Genomic DNA, 23,305 nt, shown 5'->3' on the forward strand with positions numbered 1-23,305 from the left:
GGTTTGAGTCCGACTATGCTGAACATACCGCTCTTTAATGAGCATGTTTTGTAATCTGACTTATATTAGGCAAGTGAGAGTCTCCACAGACGTCTGAGTGAGTGAGCGAGTGAGTGAGTGAGTGAGCGTGTGAGTGAGTGAGTGAGCGTGTGAGTGAGTGAGTGAGTGTGTGAGTGAGTGAGCGTCTGAGTGAGTGAGTGTGTGAGTGAGTGAGCGTGTGAGTGAGCGTGTGAGTGAGCGAGTGAGTGAGTGTGTGAATGTGTGTGTGAGTGAGTGAGTGAGTGTGTGAGTGAGTGAGTGAGCGTGTGAGTGAGTGAGTGAGTGAGTGAGTGAGTGAGTGTGTGAGTGAGTGTGTGAGTGAGCGTGTGAATGTGTGTGTGAGTGAGTGAGTGAGCGTGTGAGTGAGTGAGTGAGTGAGTGAGTGAGTGAGTGAGTGAGTGTGTGTGAGTGAGTGACCGAGTGTGTGAGTGAGTGAGTGAGTGAGTGAGTGAGTGAGTGAGTGTGCTTAATCCCCTCAGTTCTCGGTTCACCACCAATCGCACGGCTCCCGTTAAGCACTAGCGAATGGTCCTGTAACGCCCTCGAACCCTGTTTCAGCGTCTCTCAGTGCGTGACTCCATGTGAGAACATCTGTATCAGGTGACGGGGACCGCGAGCATTGCCCCTCCCCAAATCCGGAGATTTCAAACCTCAGACATCTGAGGAGAGGGAGGAAACGCTGAACTGCGCAAACACACACATACATATGCACAAAGATGGATGGATGGACAGGCGGACAGGAGACAGACAGATGCTAAATAACCTGCAATGTTTTTGTCAGGTAAGATAAACCAGGTTCAGCCGTTAAGGATCTCCCTCCCTCCCTCCAATATGTGGACGCCACTTTGTAACTTTAAGGGGTTTCCCTACTGGCGTCCATATTGGTTCAGGTGTCAGAAAAGTAAGGACAGGGATGGGCAATAAGGATCAGGCAAACAGAAACAGAAAATGAAAGACCTTACACTTCTTTTCTGCAGAGAAGTTCGCAGTATTTAGCCTTCATCAGATCCACACCTCTTATGTAGGTCCTTCTATGCTTCTTCCCCTTGGGCCTGGTTCAGGTGGCCCGACAGCCATTTTGGGTTTGGTGGCCCGTTTAGCGGGACTGAGGTTATGTTCCACCCTAGACCGGTGCTCGGACAAACACAAGCACCAGACAGGTCACACGCTGCTGCCGTGGCTTCCATCCAGAAAAAAGGTGACGACACACAGATCTATAGAAAGAACCAGCTCTTGCAGAATTAATGGCCGGCTGCCCCTGTCGGCTTAAAATAGCACGGTGGGGGCTCTCAGGCCATTGGCTGGCTCCGACCGTCAGGCATGTACATGGGAAGCCCTCATATCCTCGTGACTCAGAGGGAGTCGCAGAGCAGTCTCTGCGGGCTGGCCATGGATTCGGGTTTTGCGTTTTCTACATAATTACCTCCGTTCTGTCACTAGAAGGGGCTCCAGGAGGGTGGGGGCCGGCTGATCCGGGAGTCACACCCTTAGCATCCCAGAGCCTCTGGACCGTCGCCCTGCTGGACTCGGGTTCTTCTCAAAGGTCTGGCAAACGTGCACTGCCCCCCCCCCACCCCTGTTCTGATTATCTTAGTCACTCCCATCACTGTTCAAGATCTGTCTCCTGCCCACTTTCTCTACCCAAACAGCCGGCCGCCTCTCTCCGGACTTGCTGAAACTCCAGTTCCGGGCCGCTTTCCGCCCATCTGTCAGCCCTGCGTTACAGGTACAGCACACAATCCCATAATGCACCGGGACCCCAAAATCACCAGTATGGCTTTTAAGCCCCTCTCTTTCCCACTCTGCGGCTGTTATAAATACATTGTTGAGAGCTCAGAAACAGTCTCTGTCTAATCTGCATTTGTTTGTCTATGGAGAGAGCAGTGTGAACTTTCCGGAGCTTGCCATGGATTATTCATACTCCTATGCCATGAGGGAACCGGCTTTCATTACAGCGGAAGAGGATCCAGAGATTCACATGTCACACCTTGTGCAGGAGGAATCGTTTAACATGGCTTCCTAGAGCTGATGAAGCTGGGGGCTGAGGCTCATGGGGGGGGGGCACCCCAAAAAGCAGGAAAGGGGGCAGTAAAGACAGTAAGACAGAACCACAGGACACGGGGGCAAGGTAGACAGAGAGGGAATCAGAGGTAATTTAAATACAACTATCTTTCCACAAAACAAAGCATTAGGCTCGGTGTCATTTTTTCAGAGAGGCTCATTTGACTAGGCTGCAAACCAGAAGGAGCATTTCAAAGGGACGCAATTATCACTTCAGTCGTTCGGAGCCATCTGATTGGGTGGTCCCTTCGTTGTGTCGCCCAGGAGGCTGTCTCGGCCAATAAGAAAAGCTGACAAGGAACAGAGCGGCTCTCCAAACATCGAGCGACCGCAGGCACTTTGAAGTGCCGCGCAGGCCTTGGGCTCTGATGCCGCTTTAACAAGGCCCATCTGGCTGTAAAGAGCAGGCGGGGCCCCGCAAGGGCCTCAGCGCCGCTGACGGGGCGGGCGGCTTGCAAACAGCGCGGCTGCAAGACGGAAAAACACGCCCCGCTCATTTCTGCCTGGAGCACGGGGATGGAGGTAGAGGGAGCGTGCGAGGGGGAGGAGGGAGCGGCACAGGCGTGGGCTGCCAGGAGGAGGACATGAAAGAAGAAAAGTAAAACAACGTCGGGGAAAGATCACAGCGACGATAAACCCCACGACTGCGTGCTCCAGCTGCAGACAAAGTCAGCTTCCATTTCCTGCAAACAGATTAAGCTCTGCCTCTTTTCCAACCTACGCTGACTCTCCTGTGAAATCAGCGGCCCGATAAGAGAAGGATCGGGTCCACAGGTTACGAGGAGGGCCCATTCGTGTCGATGCAGCGACGGTTCCGACCGCGTATCAGCGCCGGTCCAAACCAAACAGAGGGGACCGTGTTTTGGTGCGAGTGCGGGCTGCAGGCACACGCTGCCAGGACTGATTTAAAAGTGCGTGCTGATGGATGTGGCTGTGAAAATGATCACCAGATTCCCGTGTTAGGGCTATCGCTGGGGATTCTGGGACGGGGGCGTGAAAGACCCCATCCCTACGGCCAGATAACTCCCGGTAATGTTCTAAGAGGTTTTCATTCCTCTGTTCTCTCTGTAATTCATCTCCCCTCCAGCCACTGCTGAAGATGCACTATCTGGGTGGGACCCCAAACCTAAACTTCCCTCCCCGGGGTTCGATCCTGGTTCTGGATTCAATACTGGCAGCGAGAAGAGCCTGTGAAACATATGTAACGCGGGACTCACACTGACGCCCTGAACGCTTAAGCAGGGCCACCAGGAAACCGCACGTGCAAAGTCTCTCCTCCCTACCGGGGATGTGAGGAGACCTGAAAGTGGAGCATGAGAAGTGCTTCATAACTCGACGGAGGGTGGGGGTCAAGCCAGGCCACACGCAGAGAGGAGCTGTGACGAACTTCAAAAAGACAGAAGAAAACACTAACTTAATCCTTACTTTGTTTCTCTGAGTCCAGTACAGCACCCTCAGTGAAAGGCAACTATTGTTCAGAAAGACATGAAAAAAAGAGAAATATAAATGAACAACAGAGAGAGGGTCAGCCCAGACACCTGCCCCCCCGGAGACAGAGAGATGCTTTTCCGTATTCCAGATGAGCATCCACTCCGACCCAAGATGATTCCTTGCCTTCAAACATTTGCCTAATTTGAACCAGGATGCAATCAGGCCTCAGCTGGGGGCCCTTTTAAAACGTACTCCAGGGAACCTGGAGCCCCCTTTTATTTGGAAACACCCCCCCCCAGCCCCCCAAGTCTCTGGAAGCCGCATTAGTCATTATAGGGCCTGATATCAGCACTGATTACTGCATTACCCACTTTGATTACACAACGCCCGACTCACACTAAGACACATCTGCCGCAAACAACATAATCAGGGTATCGGGGAAACACGCCGCAGCGCAAACTGGACGCAAATCAACAGATTTAGCAATTATGCCTAACAGCAGAATGCAATTATACACATACAATCTGACAGAATTAAACTAGCAGACACGTCTGGAAAAAAACGACCTCCAAGCCCCAGGGCGATCTGCGCCATCGATCAGTCCAGTCACATTCTCATGTTATGGTGTTTAAATCTTATTTACCTGCCACTGGATCAGCTTGACCCTGGAGAGTCCATAGGAAAAGGGCGACGGAGGAGGTGACTCTGTTCAGACAGGAGCTAATGTGATCAGGGGCGGAGAAGCGGCCAAAAGGCCAAGAGGACAGCTGCTCGGAGGACCTGCGGCCCGGCTTGCATAATAGCCCAAATTCAATTAGGTGATGCAATTAAGCAAAGCAAAGACACGCTGCTTCTGGTCTGGATATAAATGGTGCTGGGATTATACAGAGCTGCGAAAAGACACTGCACACTGCACACTGACAAGCAGCTACAGAAGCCCAGCTAGGACATTTACATTTTTATTTATTTAGCAGAAGATTTTCCCCAAAGCAACATTATTGAGAAAGCAGGGTTTGAGGTAACTGAGGCTAAGGGCCCTTGCTTAGGGTCCTGAGGGTGACATCACCCTGCAGATCCTGGTGACCGTCCAATCACAGGCACGACGTTGTAGCCCACTGAGCCGCACACCATCCTCCAGACGTAACCAAGCACAAGCGGGCATCTGAACGGACCCCCAGACTGGGCCTGTCATGGGGGAAGGCGACGAGTGCTTCTCTGTGTCATAACGCCTGCCAGTATTCATGCTGCACATAGCAATAACATTAAATATAGGGGATTCTGGACGAAACTTAATGCCTTGGCTAGTGAGAATGAATATAAATGGATATTCGCTTCTCTCTGCGTCCGTGTGGACAGCTGACAGCGACAGAGGGAGGAAGAGCGAGGGAGAGCAGCGCCATCTGTTTTTAATTACATTTTAAAAATTTACAAAAATCACCATGCAAATGCAGCGAGCCGAGTCTCTCTTTGTTCCCCGACGCCGGTGCCAGACTGGATGCCTGTCTCTGGAAGAACCAGGTGCCGATAAACAGACCTCTTAAGAGCCAGGACAGAGGGGCCACTTTGGGCCAGGCACCTCACCAGGAACTCAAGGAAGACCTCCAACATCAGGGGGCGCTCAAATTCATCTGGAGGACGGGGTGGCTTTACTAACTTCTGTGGCTGGGGGGTCGACATGGAGAGGAACCAGCTAAGCTGAAAAGAAACATCCAGAAATCATGCTGCATGGTGCTCCACAGAATCGAGGCTCTGGATGAACTTCAAACAGGCCTGCTTTTGACTCGCATGCCTGCATCTATTTCATAAAACGGTTTCTCTGTGGGAAACAGAGGTAGACTCGCATTTTCTTGACCGGGCATCTAGCGTGAATCCCAAAGGAGCCCACGGCATAAAATTACCCCTTTAAGACGATGCTCCTCCAGGGAAGGAAAATTTCCTCCCTCCCTAGGGATTTTCCCGTTTGTGAAAACAAAAAAAAATGTCAAATTCAATTTCACAAAGAGAAAAAAAAGAAGGTGGTCACAATTAACTTAGACGACGTCTTAATCAGATTGCACGGATTGGACGCGGGCTCATGACCGAAGCCCCTGGGAGTCGGCGTCGTTTTTACTCAGGCAGCCGAGCAGACAGCTAAGGCGCTTTCATGATGATTCCCCCAACAGGAAGCCACTCAAGATATATATTCACATGAATAACTCGGCGAGGAAATCAATAAGTAATGAAGAACATTAAATATGGAGAGTGTTTAGATGAATACCGTTCTTTTTTCATAAAGACTAAACGACAGATCTCCCTGTGGGATTTGCTGGGGGGGGGGGGGGGGGGGATTCAAACTACCGCCACTCTGTGAGGGAGATCAATGGCAGTGTGTTAAACAGGAGTGACCTTTACTTAGCTATCGGGACTTTGCCACCCTCAAGCTTCCACATTCATACGAGACGCCCTGTATGTCCTGAAGCTCATGAGCCCAAATGCACGGCTCAGATAAACAGAAGGTCAGCCTCCTCATCCCAGCTCTGCTACCAGAGGCTTTTCTTTGGGTGTTATTCATCGTTTCAGCTATTAGGTTAAATCCCAAACTGGGAGATGGTCACGCACCCCGAAGAAGGGTACCTGTCAAGTGTGGACATGCCAGGCCGCCTACAAAGGAGAGTCAGAGTGTTGTATTACATGACCGGAACATGGTAGAAATGTTTTGGAGGAGTTTGACCGGAGAGTGAAGGAAAAGCAGCCAATGAGTGCTCAGCATATGTGGGGCCTCCTTCAGGACAGCTGGACAAACATCTCAGGAGGCACCTCATGGAACTGGCATAGAGGCGAAAGCAGGGGCAGCCTGGCCCTGGACCAATTGGGGTTAAGGGCCTTGCTTCAGGGCCCAATGGTGACATCAGTTTGCTAACCATAGGATTTGAACCAGCAACCTTCTGAGTTCCAACCCATAAAACTGCCCCACCCCCAACAAATAAATATTTTTTTAGTTTAATACTTTTTTGGTCAGTGCATAATTTCATATATGTTATTTTATAGATTTGACGGCTTTATAATTATTATATAATGCACAGAATGTTACAAATAAACCTTTCTAGGGGTAGGTGTGTCCAAATTTTCAACTGGTACTGTATGTGCAGCATAAATATGGAGTATAGTCATATCTAACTAGTAGAAATAAGGTACAAGAAGCAGAACCAAAGTGCATCTTGGTATTACCACCATGCCAGGTAACGCTCAATGGCTCCTTCAGAAACGTTCCCAGGGTTCAGGGAGACTGACTCCCAGAAGTGCAAGGATCATCCAGATGAACAAAAAACACCTTGACCAATCATCAGCAGCCAGTGATTCCGGCAAAAAGATGAGTGAGGAGTGACGTGCGGCCACCTGCCAGAAGGTTCTGGAAGTCGGCCTGGAACTCCAAAGCAGCTCCATCCAGACCACCGGCCCTGGCAAGCAGGTCTCCATTTAACCACAAGATGGTCAAAACGACTCAGACACCGAAGCACCAGAGCAACCAGGAGATGAACCCGGCCCACGCAGCCCTTACTGGGCCGGTCCCCCAACCCAAAGCCCGCCCAAGACCGGCGAGCTCCACAATGCAACACTGAACCATTTCCACGATTCCACACTTCACAAACAGGAAGTGCTGCCGTCTAGCCTCAGATGCAGTAACGGAGCATATATTAGACATTAAAAAGAGCACAGTAACATATAGCAGAACGTCAGTCAGGAACCAGAAAAATACAGCTAAAGATGATTTTAATCATTTAAGTGATACAGCTTTTAATGATTCTATAGCTTTTGGTGTGACTGATAAGACGGTTTGTATAACAATATAATGGTAGAATTAACATTCTCAACCAAAGGTTATCGGCGTGACGCTGAAATGGAAAGATGACAGAACCTCCTGCAGGCAAACTGACGGGCTCCTTAAAACCTAAAACTAGAATTAGCGGCAAGTCCCCTCCCACCGTACGTGTTAATATCCGGGAAGGAAAGCGCCGATTACTCTCCTGCCAGCTGCTGCTGGACGACGACTGAAAAAAGTGTCCGAATAAAAAAATAAACACGGGACGAGTTCAGCACGAGTTTAGGCCAAATCCTAAAATATCTCAAATTCGTAAAGCGTGGGCTGAATCAGATTTGGGACGGTAATCGTGTTTGTCGTTCGACACAACGAAACCAGTCCCGCGCGTTGGTGGTCCAATAGACGCCTGCTCGCTTGGAAAAACCAGATCACATGGGTCTGCTGTGAGCCAGAGTGCCGTTAGTCACAATAATACAGACATTAGAGGACCACGCAGTACGTCCCTCAATTACAGCCAAGCTAGGGCTGGGAAATGGATTTCAAGCCTCTATCCCGAGTGCCGGGGGGGATATCAGCTGGTTTGGCTGCTCTCTCCAACATGGGTTATCCCAGAAACATGAAAAGGCCGCAGTAACGGCTACAAGGGACGCGCAGGCATGATTAAAAGCTGGTGTCAGCTTTGTTTATAACACACCCACCCGCAGAATATGTGGCAGAGGGGTACATCCCGCGCACGATGATACCACAAACAACGGTCTACAGAGACTCAAACTGCCCCCTCAAATCTTTGACAGACAAGACGGCAGAGCGATCCATTTGTGGGCAGGAGAGACCAAGGCGGGCGTGTCTGCGTGGAGAACGCCGCCGACGCCCTGACCTCCGCGTCCGTCCAATTAGACCCCGGATCGTGACACTCCACTGCGCTGGGGCCTTCTAGGGGTGACGCGGCATCACTGCACCAGCCTATAAATTTACGCAAAGTACTGCGACCTCGATAAAGCACACTGACGCGGACTGCGTCGAGGACACATGAGTCACGCTCCCTGGCTGCACGGCACCTCCATGACGGATGACACACTCACTGCGTGCAGCTCAGTGACCAAGATTAATTACGGGAAAAATGAGAAAAAATGTATCGGGAGGGTAAAAATCAATGTTTTGTTTCTGTGTGCGTGTGTGTGTGTGTGTGTGTGTGTGTGTGTAACACTATCCATAATTCTAGAGCAGGTAATAAAAGCTTCAGCAATGTGACAACCCCCACAGCAACAAAACACTTTCGATTCGAAGGGACAGTGAAAGAGAGAGAGAGGAGGAGAGGGAGAGAGAGAGGAGGAGAGGGAGAGAGGCTGACCGAAGAGATTGCCCCAGGCAGCCCACCTCTCTGCCTCCCAGGATTCCTTGCAACAATTAAATCTACAATGGCAAGCCTATTTTTGCTTACCCCCCCCCCCCCACCACCAGTCCAGTCTGTAGATGGCTGCAGCTGTCCTGAAGCACCCCCCCCCCTTCATTTTAAAAAGCACAGACACATTCAAGTTAGCACATTTCCCCCTAAGGGCACAGACACACTGACTAAGGCAGAACCCACCCCCCCCACCCCACCCCTTTGCCCACCCCCTCCCCACACACACCGCTTGGGGTTGGAAGATTTAAGCACAGGATCTTAAGCCTGTAATGGCTGGCCCACCACTGAAGAGGGCAGAAAATTTCACTCCATTTAAACCACTAAAAATGAAAAGAAAAAAAATAATAAAAATCAATTTGTCCAGGGCCTCTAAAACGGCGAGATAAAAAGGCAGAGGCAGGAGTGGAGGCGTCTCGAAGGGAGTGTGTGAGCAGGACGTCACTAGGCTTGTTCATCTGCCCGAGAGTGCGGGACAAGAGAGCGACGCGCGTGTCTATTTGTACACCAGAGGGGCCGGAATCCCTCCTGACACATCTGGATCAGAGCAGAAGGACAGGCTTCCCCCGTTTACTGAATGTGGTCCGGCTTCTCTACAACCCACCCACTCAACGGGGAAGACAAGTCAGGACGTGGCTCTCCACAGCACGGGCACTACAGCCATCATCAGGAAGGAAGACCAGATTAGTTTTTCATTAAAGGCCGAGGCCTAACCCTAATGGCCGTATCGCCGTAATGGCCGTATGAATAACGCATCGTAAATCCGCCGAGCTGTTCCATCTGAGACGGAAACGATCCCCACTGCCCACGTCCTCCCGCTGCTGGCAGTCCGTACCGAAGTGGCGGCTCGCAGATCCGAGGGGCCCAAACCCAACGGCCTACCAGGCCCAGAAGGGACGGCTATTTTAAACTCCGCCATCTGTGTTATGCTCTCCGTTCTGCTCCCGGGAAAATGAGAGTGGACAGGCGCCCGGGACGCGCCCGTTCCTCGTTTAGCAGCCACTCGAATGCCGGATGACACTGGAGCATGTTTATGGGGTGGCTGAGGTCATGCGCACACAGACGCTAACACACACACACACACACACTGCCCGCGGGATCTAAGGGGGCGGCAGGCGGAGGCGCAGACGGGATTAAACATCATCAAGCTCCGCACGACCACCCACAACCTCCAGCGAAGTCAAAATACGGGGCCGGCCGGAACGAATGGCAGGACCCCCACCGCCCCAGGGCGGCCTGGCAGTGCCTTGAGCCATTCGTTTACAGTGAGCCCCCACGGGGGATCCCACTGCGATTCCAAGCCACATGTAACCAGCACTACATGTTGGGCTGGTTTTGGTGGACCTGGGAAGCCGAGAACCGACTAGGAGGGAGAGTCTCTTACACCGCCGGGGCTAAAGTGTGGGGATGGGGGTTATATTTTAGGGCTGCACATGGCAGGCGCGGCTTCGCTGCGTTTCAGGCGCTGCCCCCTTCCGACAACCCCGACACCTGCTGGCACACACACACACACACACACACACACACACACACCCTCCCCATTAAGCATTCATCCCATGCCCCCCGCCCAGCACAGCGCTGAGAGCGGGGGGGTCATCCCGGAGATTGATACTGCCGAGAAAGGATGAACTTTCCGCAAAGATCCCGTAAAGTCAGAACAGCGTGCCGGGGTTAGGGAACGTGGTACCATCTCAGAGGAAAGGGTTCGCTGACTCAGCTCCGCAACTGTACCTCATTACCGGCGAGCGGCAGCCCTCACCTCGGCCGCGACGCACCGTTATAAGGGGATAAAGCAGCAAACTTATAAGCTGGATGAAAGCTGCTGTGGACTAGCTAATAACTGAAAATATTTTTTTAAAACTGATGACTCGCAGATTTGCGCTTCTACCGGGAAATTGCTCACGATGATCGAATTGGGATGCAAGCTCTTCACAGGCGCATGGCTGAGGTCCCTCCTTCGTAAACAGGTTTTAGTTCACATTGTGGGAGGTGTGGAGAAGCACAGACTTGCGGACAGGGCATGACGTTATTGGCGCTGCCCACTGGAATGTTGTAACGAAGACAAGCAGAACCCTGCCTGAGTTTCATCTGATGATCGTCATAGCACCTCGAACCAGAACCAGATGTCCATTCAAAACCAAACCTCAAGTTCAGTCCAATCTTTGAAGGACCGTCGCATCCCTGCAGCCCTATAAACTATTTCATCAGTAAGAAACAGTCACATCTGAAGGACTAAAACATGAATCATGTTGGACACAAGACTTGACCCCCCCCTTGACCCCACCTGCAAAGAACTCATTCCTCAACGGCGCTGACGTGAGCAATGGTTCCGTCTGTGTGACCTTTGGAGGACCTTGTGGACTATTCTCCTTCCCCAGGGATGTCTTGAAAAATGCATTGGACAGTGCTTCTAACCTGACGAGACTCGGATGGGGCGTACTGTACTGTAAGGCCACGAAGGATCACTGACGATCATCACGCCTACATCACAGGTTGCCCACGCTGAGGCAGGGGCTGGAAGGCAGGGCAGCATGATCAAGGGGATTCGGCGCCGCAGTCGCAGGACGTCAGGCAAAAATCTAACCTTACGTGTTGTTAAATGCCGCCACCCCCACTGCCGCGCATGTCTGTGAGGTCACCGCCCCAGCACAAGGCTCCAGTTGCTCGCAAACGCCGACTCTTTCCGCAAGGAAAACCAAAACTTCAACGGGCAATTAAAAAAAGACAGAGGCTCTCCACCCGTCCGGCTCTCGACATGGATTTGGGCGGAAGGGAATTAAGAGATCATAAAACGAACCATTACTGGTGCCTCTTTAATGAGCACGCTAATCAGGCGGCCACACAGCGCGCATTATTCCGGACTGCACTAAACAAACAAACGGAAATCACAACTGTCTCCTCGTACATATGTCTGCGGGACCTGAAATAGCGTCAGCTCCTGTTTCGCTTGAGTAGCTTTAGCTCCCAGTGTGGACGAGAGCCAGGCTAAACAGAAACATTTGAAGGAGGGGACAGAGACATTAAATTACCTTTGGAAATAGGCAGGGCCAACCCGGAGGGGGGGGGGGGGGGGGGCAGGGGGGGTTAGGCAAGCTGTCCGTAAAGATCCGTCCTCCCGTGACGCCTGAAACTCAATGTAGCATCTTCAAACGTGGGCGCGCCATACCGCCGAGGACGTACCCATGGCAACCGGGCCCCAGGAGGAAGTCAGAGGAGGAAGTACCGTATGGGGGCTCTGCCAGGTGACCTCCGGGGGCAGAGAGGGGTCAGAGTGAAGGTCAGGACCCTCACATAAAATATACCCGCCCCGCATCCAAACCAGATATAAAATACACAGTCCATCTTTTCCCAGAGGAGATACTGGCTTAGATTGGACCGGTCAGACTGCAGACATTCCTGAGGAGGCTGGAGCGTTGGGCTTTGCACAAAAGAAATGCCATTTCTGTCACCTGTCAGAGTCACCCTGAACTGTGTCACTGGGAATTTTGACAGATTCCTCCCAATTACAGATTCCTAAAGTGCATCACGGAAGAGCCAGCATAATGAACTCGCCCCCCCCCCCCACCTCCCAGAGAGAGACTTTGGGAGAAGTCCTTCCACGAACCCATGCCTCAAAACACAATGAACTGCAATCTTTTATGTTTTTTTTACAATAGCTTCAGCGCAGGCTTCTTTATGACTGTTTGGACCCAGCTGTGGAGTTAGCGTTTTCAATCCTCAGAGGAGGTCTCTCTGCAGACATCAAGAGGTGTTCCTCAGCTGTGTGCATGACTCACAACCACTGACTCCCTGCGCCGGTGCCCCAAAATAGGAACATTTTTAAGCTCCCTTTCATCCACAGAAACTGCATTCCCCGAAATTGTCCTCATTAATAACTTGTCCAATTACATGATTCAAAAACAAACAGCTGATTAAATGGATGTGCGCACGAAGAAACAAAAAAAGCGCAGTCTGACACGCAACCAGAAACAGCGATTGAACTCCAGTTTTGATGAGGCGCGTGCTCCTCTGATCTACCAATGCCTGCCCCCTAGCGGATGAAAGCGGAAATTGCTCATGAAACTAATGAACATAAGCGGTCTTTGGAGGGTGTACAAAAAAGTAAATATTTATCTGTTGATCCGTGTCGGGAGAAGAAATACTAAAAAAAAAAAAAACACGGCTGCATCCCGATATCAAGGGGTTTTAGAAAGCATCCCAGCTTCACCGGGTATGTGTGTTTTGTGGGATGCAGCCGTAAGTCTTATTTAATGCGGCGAATCGCGATGTGTTAAAAGCGCAGCTTCCTGGCATTAAGTCTCCTAAACACGTTAGATAATGATGAGGCACCCGTTTGTTTTACCGGTTTACGGGTCGTTATATCCTCGTCTGGGGCGGGATAAGGCGGCACACTGAAATGGTGCTAAATTACTTGAGGATTTCCATGAAGGGGGAGCCGTTAAATAATTCCAGTATACCTGAGGTTTAAGGTCTGGGGGGGGCGGGGGTTGTAAAACCTCTCATTTCAAAAGGCCAGTAACACCTGTCACAGTCTGTCATCGTCTTTCAAGCGTTAGTAAGTCAATTTAACTGCATAAATGCATCACTTATTATTATTATTATTTATTATTATTATTATTATTACAGATTCGAGCTGTCAGTGTGACAGTTCTCGATAAACAATCGACACACCCCCGGCAAACAAATGGAAGGAGACGTTTCGCGGACAGCTCTCATGCACGGCGGCCGGCCGTCCAGTGTCTGGCCGTCTTAAATAACGGCACCGGGGGGGGAGTGGGTCACAGCTAGGCACCGATCGGCCCCCACCCCCTTTCTGCATTTTTAAACCCGCCTGAACATCAAGCGGCTCATAACCCACACACCTTCATTCCAGCGGGGGCTGGCTCCACACCCTCTAACACACCAAACACCGCCGTCACTCCTAAATAATGAAATCTTTCAACTTTTTACTCCTTGATGCATCAGGCACCGCGCAGCCTTAGACACTGACAGCTCAGCGAATGATTCGCACAGCTCAGTGTCCGGAGAATAAGTACAAAATACACACGTTTTACGTCGCCAGCTGTTTCCAAAAATAATCACCGCATCTGCACCGGATCCTTCATAAATACACAGCATAGACAGTCACATACTGGTACAGCAATACAGCAAAGGACCTCCGCCGTAGCATTGCATGTGCACCAGTTATTCGAATCCGACTTTAAAGGAGTCTTACCTTCTTCCTGGGCTGCCATTTCATCATATTTGTAAAGCAGATTTGTACAGCATCAAGACACTATGTAGGCAGAGAACAGGGATCCGGCGGGGCTGCGAGAACAAGTCATACTGGCCCCGCAGCTCCCTTCAACCTCGCGGTGTCCTCAAAGCCCCCTCCCCAGTCCCGGTAAAGCGAAACGGGACGCGGAGATCAGCGATCCGGGATCCGGGATCCGTGTCCTACAGGCAGCTTCCGATGTGAGAAGGAGAAGCGGCGAGTCTGCGGCTCTCAGTTACCGCATGATAAAAAAGAGCGATAAAAGACAGTCGATCCGCTAAATTCAGAGCAAAGACCATTACGGGAGGCAGCTTAAAGGCTTCATGTAACAGCTTATCTTTGTTCGTGAACTTTTTATCCCCCCCCTAGGAGTCAGTCCCGTGTCCCGAAAACGGCAAGTCCGTGCACAGCAACGTCGGAAAAAATATTTAAGTTGCGTCCCTTTTGTGCATATCCCAAAATAACCTTCAGGTTGTGTGCAAAGGGAAAAAAATTAATCCAGGAAGAATTAAATGTATTCGGCTTCAGAAAGAGTCATATACGTCTCTCGTGTATGCAATCTATCCGATATTTACGGGAACGAGGGTGTGCAACTGTAGTCCTCATCTACACGTTTGTGGGGTTAAAAACTGCAAGCAGCGCGATACCAGTGAAAAGGCGACGAGCAAAAAGCAAGGGGTGGGGGGGGAGAGTCGGAAGAAGAGAAAAAAAAATAAAGAAAAAACTGAAAAATGCCAAGAATTTCTGCGTGTAAGGATATCCTGCTACAGTAAGAAAGTGGACCTGGGCACCCAAACGACTCTGTTCGTGCTACGACTTCGCCGAACCGAAGCCAGACGGGGAGGGTGCAGCCCAACGGGTCATGGAGCCGCCCCCTCCCAGTAAGGCATATATAGTCCCATCGCCACCCCCCCGCCCCTTTTTTTTTCGACCAGTTAAGCACTGGTACTGTAAGTAATCGTTACGGTAAGGGGAGAATCTGCCTGCTAGTGAATAAGCACCGATAATGAGCTGGGAACGTCAAAAAGCTGTCATGCATTACGTGTGACAATTAAACCGAATGACAATTTCAATAAGACACGCCGTAAGTGAGGAGCAGAGCGAGCAGCGCGAGCAGCGCAGCCTAGCAGCCAGTTATATGGGCTCCGGTAATGTTCTGCCGGTCTGTAAGTCCAAAGCGCCGCCTGGTTACCTGACGTATTTATCACACATGTATTAATAACTAAAGACTCCAATTAAGCTACAGGAAATTTTTCAAAATGAAATTATGCTTCACATAGCACTGATTTCCCCTGCCTTGCACTGAGAATGACAGTTTGAAGGACTGGAGGGGGGTGGTTTTGTGTGCCCCCCCATGCCCGGTCAGGTGAGCGCCTGCGTGAGACAGGAGTCCAAAAAGCCTGCGGCTGCAGCCAGCGAAGTCAACTGGTACCCAACACCCTCACAGCACGGCAGGTAACAGACAACAGGCACGTGGAGAGAGATTAGATTACATGCCTGAGTGTGGTGGTGGGGGTGTTAAAGCAGTGCCCCCCCCCCCTGCAAATTATCCACATAAAGCCTACACATACGACAGCCAACCTGCAGGGAACCTTGAGGCAGTATGGAGAAAGCAACATTTCCATCCAGTTGGTTGGAGAGTAGGGGCTAAGACTTTAAGGGGGGTGGGGGAGAAAGGCAGAGAGGTACAACTGCAGGGTGCCCCCTGTGTCACCTGTCACTCTGTCTGAGAGCAAAATCCCCCAGCTCCACAAGCGAGACCACCCCCACCCCTACTCCCCACCCCGCCCTGCCCCACCTGTCACACCAAGCACGGTCACTGCTGTCCCAACAAGCAGGCCCCTTTTCCGGAGCATCTGCCACCCCCCATCCGGCCCTGCACCCCCCCCCCCCACTCATGGAGCACTGTTTGTAAACTGGACGGACACCAGAGCACTACCCCTGTGACTATCTGGTTACATCAGCATGCTCTGTAACTCACTTAATTCCAGTTTCAGAAGAAAATAAAAAAATTATATCATCAGTAACATTTATTTTTCTGTAAAACGGAAGAGCACCAGAGCCCCCCCCAAGCAGACAATGTATCTGTAAACACCCCACGATCAATATCGCAATACAGAATTCCACTGCCGGACAGAGAGGTCAGTGCTGCATCCCACGTGGCGAGGAGACCAATGGGCTGTCGGCATCCTGCAAGGTGAGAAGGCATCGTCTGAAAGGTGAACACCTGTCTGAATACAGTCCCCGGGGCCTACCCGGCCGAGGGGGCCACATCCTGCCAACCGACGACAAGAGAAGAGAACATACCCTCCGACCCTTCAGCTGCGCCCCACTTAGGGTCGGAGGGGTCGAGGGGGGTCCAAGAAAAAAGAGCACGAGGCCATATGGTCGTTAAAACAGAAGAGGCAGAGAAAGGGAGGCGGAGAACCAGGGAAGGAGCGCAGTGTCCGCATCAGTGGGCAGAGATGATGTGCGTCGACCCGTATTGTCCGAGAGCAGATGTTAGTGACGACCCATGTGACCAGCGGAGGAAGACCGGCGCCTCCTGAGGAGGTGGGACCATGTTTACGGCCTGACATTCAGCACCTCCTCACGCACAGGGCGACTCGGCATACAGGTGACCTTTGCAATCGCCAGACCCCCCTTCACACTCAGAGGCTTAACCCAGATCCTATTTTTACCCTCCACCCCCTCCATGCAGTTACAGGCGTCCCCTTTCATCGTGGTGCACCATGCTCGGCAAGGGGCTGGGGGGGGGGGGAACACATAACCAGAACACTTCGACCTGCAGGGAAGCTGAATGCGAGTTAACAGCGAGCCAATGCAGAAAGAGATGGTGAAAGTCCAGCAGGACGAGGGGACAGGGCGGACACACAAACACACCTGTCCTCCAACTTACCATCAGGACAGTTTAGAAATGAAATATAATGCACACACATGCAGGGACACACACATGCAGGGGACACACACATGCAGGGACACACACATGCAGGGACACACACATGCAGGGACACCACACAGCAGGGACACACACACACGCACGCACATGCAGACAATTTCAGAAGTCAAGTCTGCTTGTCGATGGGTAGCCTTAGCATTGATGTTTCTGCGGCCATGTAACCAAATTACTTCTGACCGAAACTCTGGATACGAGGCCAAGGCAGCTTACCTTTACTTCCCCCCCCCCCCTCGCCCCCCCCCCTCCCTGCCCCCACAGCCACTCCCCAGCCCTGGCTGCATAAATGGATCACTCTGACTGAGCACATCTGCAAAGATGCTAAGCAAATAAACAAGGGTCACGGTGCTTCCAGTGTGGAACCATCGCTCAGCGCATCCGTGTTACAAGGGAGATTCAAGCACGCGTGACACAACTGGGGTGGGGTGGGGGGGAGTTCGGCGGTCGCGGGGGGGCTTGGGCTGCCGCCGCCGGCCGCGGATACGGGAGAACTGGATGTCTGGTATCCCAATCAGGGGGCACACAGGAACTGGAGACCGTCAGCGTGGCGGGGCCCGGAACGTTCCATGACGGCCACAACTCCGCCAGTAACCCTGGCCGCCCGGAGGGGGGGGGGGGGGGGGCTACACACATCACAGCCGGCCTCTCCCACGTCTTCTTAGTCTAAATTACGGATAAGTTGGCTATTTAATCGCTCTATCGCGAGGGTGTTCAATAAACAAATGGCACGCAACATCTAAAAAAAAAAGAGAGGCCGAGCCCCCCCCTTGTCAGGGCCTTCCTGGGAACCCCCCAGTAATGGGCAGGTGATTATGCCCTCCCTTTAAACATGACAAATCCATGACAAAAGTAGGAGCAAAACAGGAAGAGAGAGAAAACCTCACAAATGAAAAGACCTGAGGCACATCTGCCATGAGTATGGTGGGGGGGGCACGATTGCCTGGTGTCCTCTACCCTCCCTGCATCTGCCTGGCCAGTGGCGACACCCCCTTGACATTTTGCTGAACCACAGCCCTGCTCTCACCTACCGCACCCATGGGGGAGAGAAAAAAAACGACTGGCCACTGTAGTTCCACTCGGCTGGGAGACTGGAAAGGATAAAACTGGAAAGAAATGGTGCCCCCCCCTGGCTCAGAGCATACTGGGAAACACATACCAGCAGATGACAAGCAGCTATTCATAACAACAGACGCCATGTTCGATAATTAGAGCGGCGGTGATATGATGCATCGCTGAGAGCGTCCCGCTCGGTGCATAATAAAACCCAGGGCTGAACCGGACCGCGGCGGCAAATGATTAAACACGAATTTATAAGAACGTAACCGAATTTCACAAATGATTAATAGCCATAAAATCTCATTTACGGATTATTTTTGTTCCGAAAGAAAAATGTTTAAGTTGTTTCTCGTGGTGATTAATGTTGTGATTTATTCAGCTGCTATGATAGTAATTATTTCACCGTTCTCTGTCTCAGTGACCTTTTTGAGGAATCGGGGTGGGGGAGGTGTGTGTGTGGGGGGGGGGGTAGACGAGAACCGGCAGGGGGGCCCACAGGGGCTAGCGGGAGCTGCTAATTATGCCTCAGACTCACAGGGCGCTGTCCCAACAGACGCGGCCCCCCCTCTGCAGGGAGCGGTGGGGGCAGGGTCTCCTCCAGGAGCCTTCCATTCCACAAACCAGCAAAACTTTCCTCTCACCCCCCCCGATGTCCGTATCTTCATCATAACCTTATTAATATGGCAAAATAACCGACTTTCAGATTGTAATTGAAAGGTAGAACAGTCATGTCTTGGTATCACACCTACTGCGATCTGTTTTAATTGCCTGCTTCCCTGTCAATGTGCCCCCCCCCCCCCCCCCCCCCAACTGGGCCACAACCACCACCAGCCCACAGCTTCCCCGTCGACCTCCCCGAGGTTGCAGAAGGCGGTGGCGTGGGACCCCGGCGCTGTCAGATATGCAGCCCGCCCAGGAGAGCTGCTGGGTGAGTCAATCAATACTGAAGCGCAGATCAATCGATAGGCCAACAACAATAGCTGGCATTTGGGGAGGGGAGTGAGGGCGGGGCCTGTTACAGCTGATTTAGTCTCTGCAACAGAAACACACACCTGCTTCTTCCAGGAGACGCAGACCCAACTGTGGACATCTAGGGTCAGAAACAGACTCTCCCCATCCGCTCATCTCAGCCGAACGTATCACTGGGACCCAGTGGGGGGACAGGGCTAGATCACCCCCGCTGTTTGAATTTTGGTTTAACATGCTACTCAAATGCAAGCCAATTTACTTTCAGTCGTGCGATATTTCTGTCGAGTTCCCTTCCTTTGCTCAGGGCAAACATAAGGAGCAGACACTTCAGTAAATCTGCTGCAGCTGCCGGCTCTGGCTGCCAGCTCCACTCTCCAGTCTCTGTTTCGCACCTCTCTGCCGCGGTCTAACAGCCCCTGCTATCCCAGTATGCCTTGCTGCATCAGATCGGCTAAACTGGTGTCAGCTGGCGGTGGGATTGAGGCGAGCCGTGAATCCTGCATGACAGGGGTGCGAGCTTTTGGGTGTAGTGCTGACGGCTTCCTGCCCCCCCCCCGGCTTTTCAGGAGCAGCTGCAGCCCAGAGTCCCAGTGCCGCTATTCGGATCCAGACGATAAAACCTTTGATACAGCGACACCTAGCAAAGTTTAACACAGGGCTCCGCTACACACCTCACGCTTTATACACCAGTCACAAAGACAGCGCACTTACCAAAGTGATTAGGAGCAGGTTACTTGGAAACAAGGGTTCAAAAGCAGCCCCCTCCTGGAATGAAACCCTGTGCAGATCCTCAAAAAACTGGGTTGAACTGTATTAGCTATGGTATCATTAATTAACCTTAAAAGACCCTTAAAAGGTACGTCACATCTAAAGGGGAAGAACACCAGTGAAAAACAGGCTAACATACAACCACACGCATGACCCCCCCCCCTCCTGTTGCAAAACAGTGTGTCTGAATATCTGCACCTGACCATTCTTGTATTCTCGCGTCGTACCCGTTCTACGTCACCCACAGAAGTCGTTTTTGCTCAGCCCCAAATACTGAGGATGCATCCTCACCGAACGAGATCAATCCCATGATCCATTGTGGTCCCAAATTCGTTCATGGAGGGCAAATTAGCAAGTCAGAACCCGGAATGGGGCACTTAATTCATGGGGGGGTGAACGACAGCGAGACAGCGAGGGAGCACCCATTTCATATAGACCCCCAGGGAGGTGACGAAGAGGGACAGATTTTTGGGTGTAACAGTGAAATCACGTACGTAACTTATGTAGAACATTTGTGCATGTCTGGTGTGACCCGGCAAATGCAGTGCTACTTGGTTCCAGTTACCCTGGGCATCTTGGCGATGTCCACTGCCCTGAATGTCACCAAACACCCACACAGACCGAAGGTACACCGTCTGTCCAGCAATGATGCAGAGGGAAGTGCGATAATAAAGCAGGTATTAAAGGACCGGGAGTGTGGAGCCTGTAGGAGGCCGCACGCTAGCCTGGACCACCACTCTGTCATGGCCACAGCATGAACTGCGGTCTCGCTCATAATTATGGGTCATCATCTAAGCGGACGCACAGGGGGACCATGCTAATTTATTACCTGGATCGCAGAGGACCCCAGTTTTCTGACGTGATACTGATGAGGTGCCCAGGGGGTCGTTAAGAACCCCGCCTCACTCCCAAACAGCATATGTTTGGTGGAAACTGCGCAACTTTGTCAGCTGTGTGATGTTTGATGGATGCCCTCAGGCTGTTTCTCTGCCTCGGGGGAGGATGGGGGGTGGGGCTGGGGTGCGGGATAGTTCTTTAAAATCGAAGCGATTCCCCACTGGTGCGACACACTGAAGTGAAGCGTTTGAGGCCTGAAATCATCCTCCACTTACGACTGGAAACCCGGACCGGGAACACATTCGGAATCCGAGACGCGGACTCAGGTTCTGATGCCAGCTGGGCTTTTCACCAGAAAGTACTTTCCCAAAAAAGAGCCACTTCACACTCAGAATGGCTCATCAAATATTCGTATCAACAGAAAGTGGGGACGGTACTTATTCTGTTCGACCAATCAATGAATGCCATGTCATTGGTGACACCCTTTGAGGGTGACCGCGGCGGAGGTGGGCCACCCCCCTGCGAGCCCCTCCACGGACCTGTGCTGTACCTCTGTCTTCCTCCAGCTGCTGTTATCAAACCTACAGATAAAGGAGGAGTTCCCCAGAGCTCATTACACATTCTTAAGTCCTCCGAAGGAAAAAACAAAACATTTCTGTGGGTAATAAATTAGTTCCCCACTTAAGGAACGTTATTGTGTTATGTCACAGCTGGGGGAGTGGGGAGGCAGGAGATAAGTCACAGAAAGAGCTGGGGAAAATGAACATTCCTCCAGACTTCACCCTCCCAGCCTGTCAGTATGAGGGCCGGGATAAACAGGAGGAATAGCGTGAGATTATCGGGGGGGGGGGGGGGGGGGACGGAAAGCAGAAGAGGGAGTGAGGGTGAGTGATGGAGAGAGGGGGATGGAAACATGGAGGAACACTGTAAAGTGGAGGATCCATGCAGGGAGAAAGAGAAAAAGAGAACGGGTAGAGAGAAGAAATGGAACCGGGAGAGAAGAAACTCTCACCTATTCTGGGGAGAGAGGAAGGAAAAAAGGAGGGGGAAGGCTACACGTGGCTATGGGCTGGTACCTCCACACACACTAAATTACACACGCTAACCGCACACGTCTCAGCCATGCGTGGCTATGGGCTGGTTCCTCCACACACACTAAATTACACACGCTAACCGCACACGTCTCAGCCATGCGTGGCTATGGGCTGGTACCTCCACACACACTAAATTACACACGCTAACCGCACACGTCTCAGCCAGTGGCTACAGCGGGTACCTCCACACACACTAAATTACACACGCTAACCGCACATGTCTCAGCCATGCGTGGCTATGGGCTGGTACCTCCACACACACTACATTATACACGTTAACTACACGTCTCAGCCACGCGTGGCTATGGGCTGGTACCTCCACACACACATTATACACGCTAACTACACGTCTCAGCCACGTGTGGCTATGGGCTGGTACCTCCACACACACTAAATTACACACGCTAACTGCACACGTCTCAGCCAGTGGCTACAGCGGGTACCTCCACACACACATTATACACGCTAACTGCACATGTCTCAGCCATGCGTGGTATGGGCTGGTACCTCCACACACACTAAATTACACACGCTAACCGCCCACGTCTCAGCCATGCGTGGCTATGGGCTGGTACCTCCACACACACTGAATTACACACGCTAACCGCACACGTCTCAGCCATGCGTGGCTATGGGCTGGTACCTCCACACACACATTATACACGCTAACTACACGTCTCAGCCACGCGTGGGCTATGGGCTGGTACCTCCACACACACGTTATACACGCTAACTACACGTCTCAGCCACGCGTGGCTATGGGCTGGTACCTCCACACACACTAAATTATACACGTTAACTACACGTCTCAGCCACGCGTGGCTATGGGCTGGTACCTCCACACACACACTAAATTACACACGCTAACCACACAAGTCTCAGCCAGTGGCTACAAGCTGGTACCTCCACCACCTCCACCAGTCTGCCCCCTGTAGAGTCAAGGAGGACACCCTCTCCAGGCCCCAATATCCTCTACACTTTTAAAACAATCGAGCTGCTTAGTTGATGCTTTGTGCAAAGCAATTTCCCAGCCTCACATGGTCAGATTGCTTTACTGGGGTAATTCACTTTAAGTGTCTTGATGAAGGGGGGGGGTGAATTATGCAGTTAATCGTGACACAGCCCAGTGCACCCTGCAGCTCTCCCATCCGATCCCCATCAGCCAACATCCCAAACTGATCACCTGACATCTGCAGAGGAGCAACAGAAGCTGTTCTCTAGCCTGAATAACCCCCCCATTGCCATTTATCGATTAACCTGGAAAAAGGCGATTTTCAACCCCATCTTGCAAGGCTCCTGCATATTTCATGCTGGATCCGTGGACGGCGCCACCCCAGAGGCTCTCGTTAAGGATGCAGAGACAGAGTCCCCCCACCCACCGTCGTTTACCCAAATTAATCCGTCCATCGATCTCCAGCTCACACAAAGGCTTCTTAAAGAAGCCCCAGTTTGGGAAGACAGCTGGAGATTACATAACACAATTAAATCCCTGTGCTGGTATCGACGAGGCTGGGGGGGTGGGGTGGGGGAGTGAGTTGAGGAGATGGGGGGCTGTGCGCTCTCCACACATGGCCCCTGACGACACCAGTAACACACCCGCCCTCCCCGCTACCAGCAAAGCCATCACTAGGATTGTCAG

The 23,305-nt window shown here is 51.8% G+C and overlaps 1 protein-coding gene across 4 annotated transcripts in view; it reads right to left on the reverse strand.

Annotated features, from left to right (window-relative positions):
- Positions 1-23,305, reverse strand: part of ttc28 (tetratricopeptide repeat domain 28) — a 117,808-nt gene that overhangs the window by 67,494 nt on the left and 27,009 nt on the right. Inside the window, exon 1 of one of the 4 annotated variants that reach the window (XM_049020766.1) lies at positions 13,948-14,804. The exons of the other annotated variants lie outside the window; for them this stretch is intronic. Coding sequence (XP_048876723.1) covers positions 13,948-13,974 — 27 coding nt within the window. The 5' untranslated portion in view covers positions 13,975-14,804. Of the gene's footprint in view, positions 1-13,947; positions 14,805-23,305 lie in introns of those variants that run through there. 4 annotated transcript variants of the gene reach the window in all.

Source organism: Brienomyrus brachyistius, chromosome 7 (assembly GCF_023856365.1).
Source record: "Brienomyrus brachyistius isolate T26 chromosome 7, BBRACH_0.4, whole genome shotgun sequence".
Lineage (NCBI taxonomy): Eukaryota > Metazoa > Chordata > Actinopteri > Osteoglossiformes > Mormyridae > Brienomyrus > Brienomyrus brachyistius.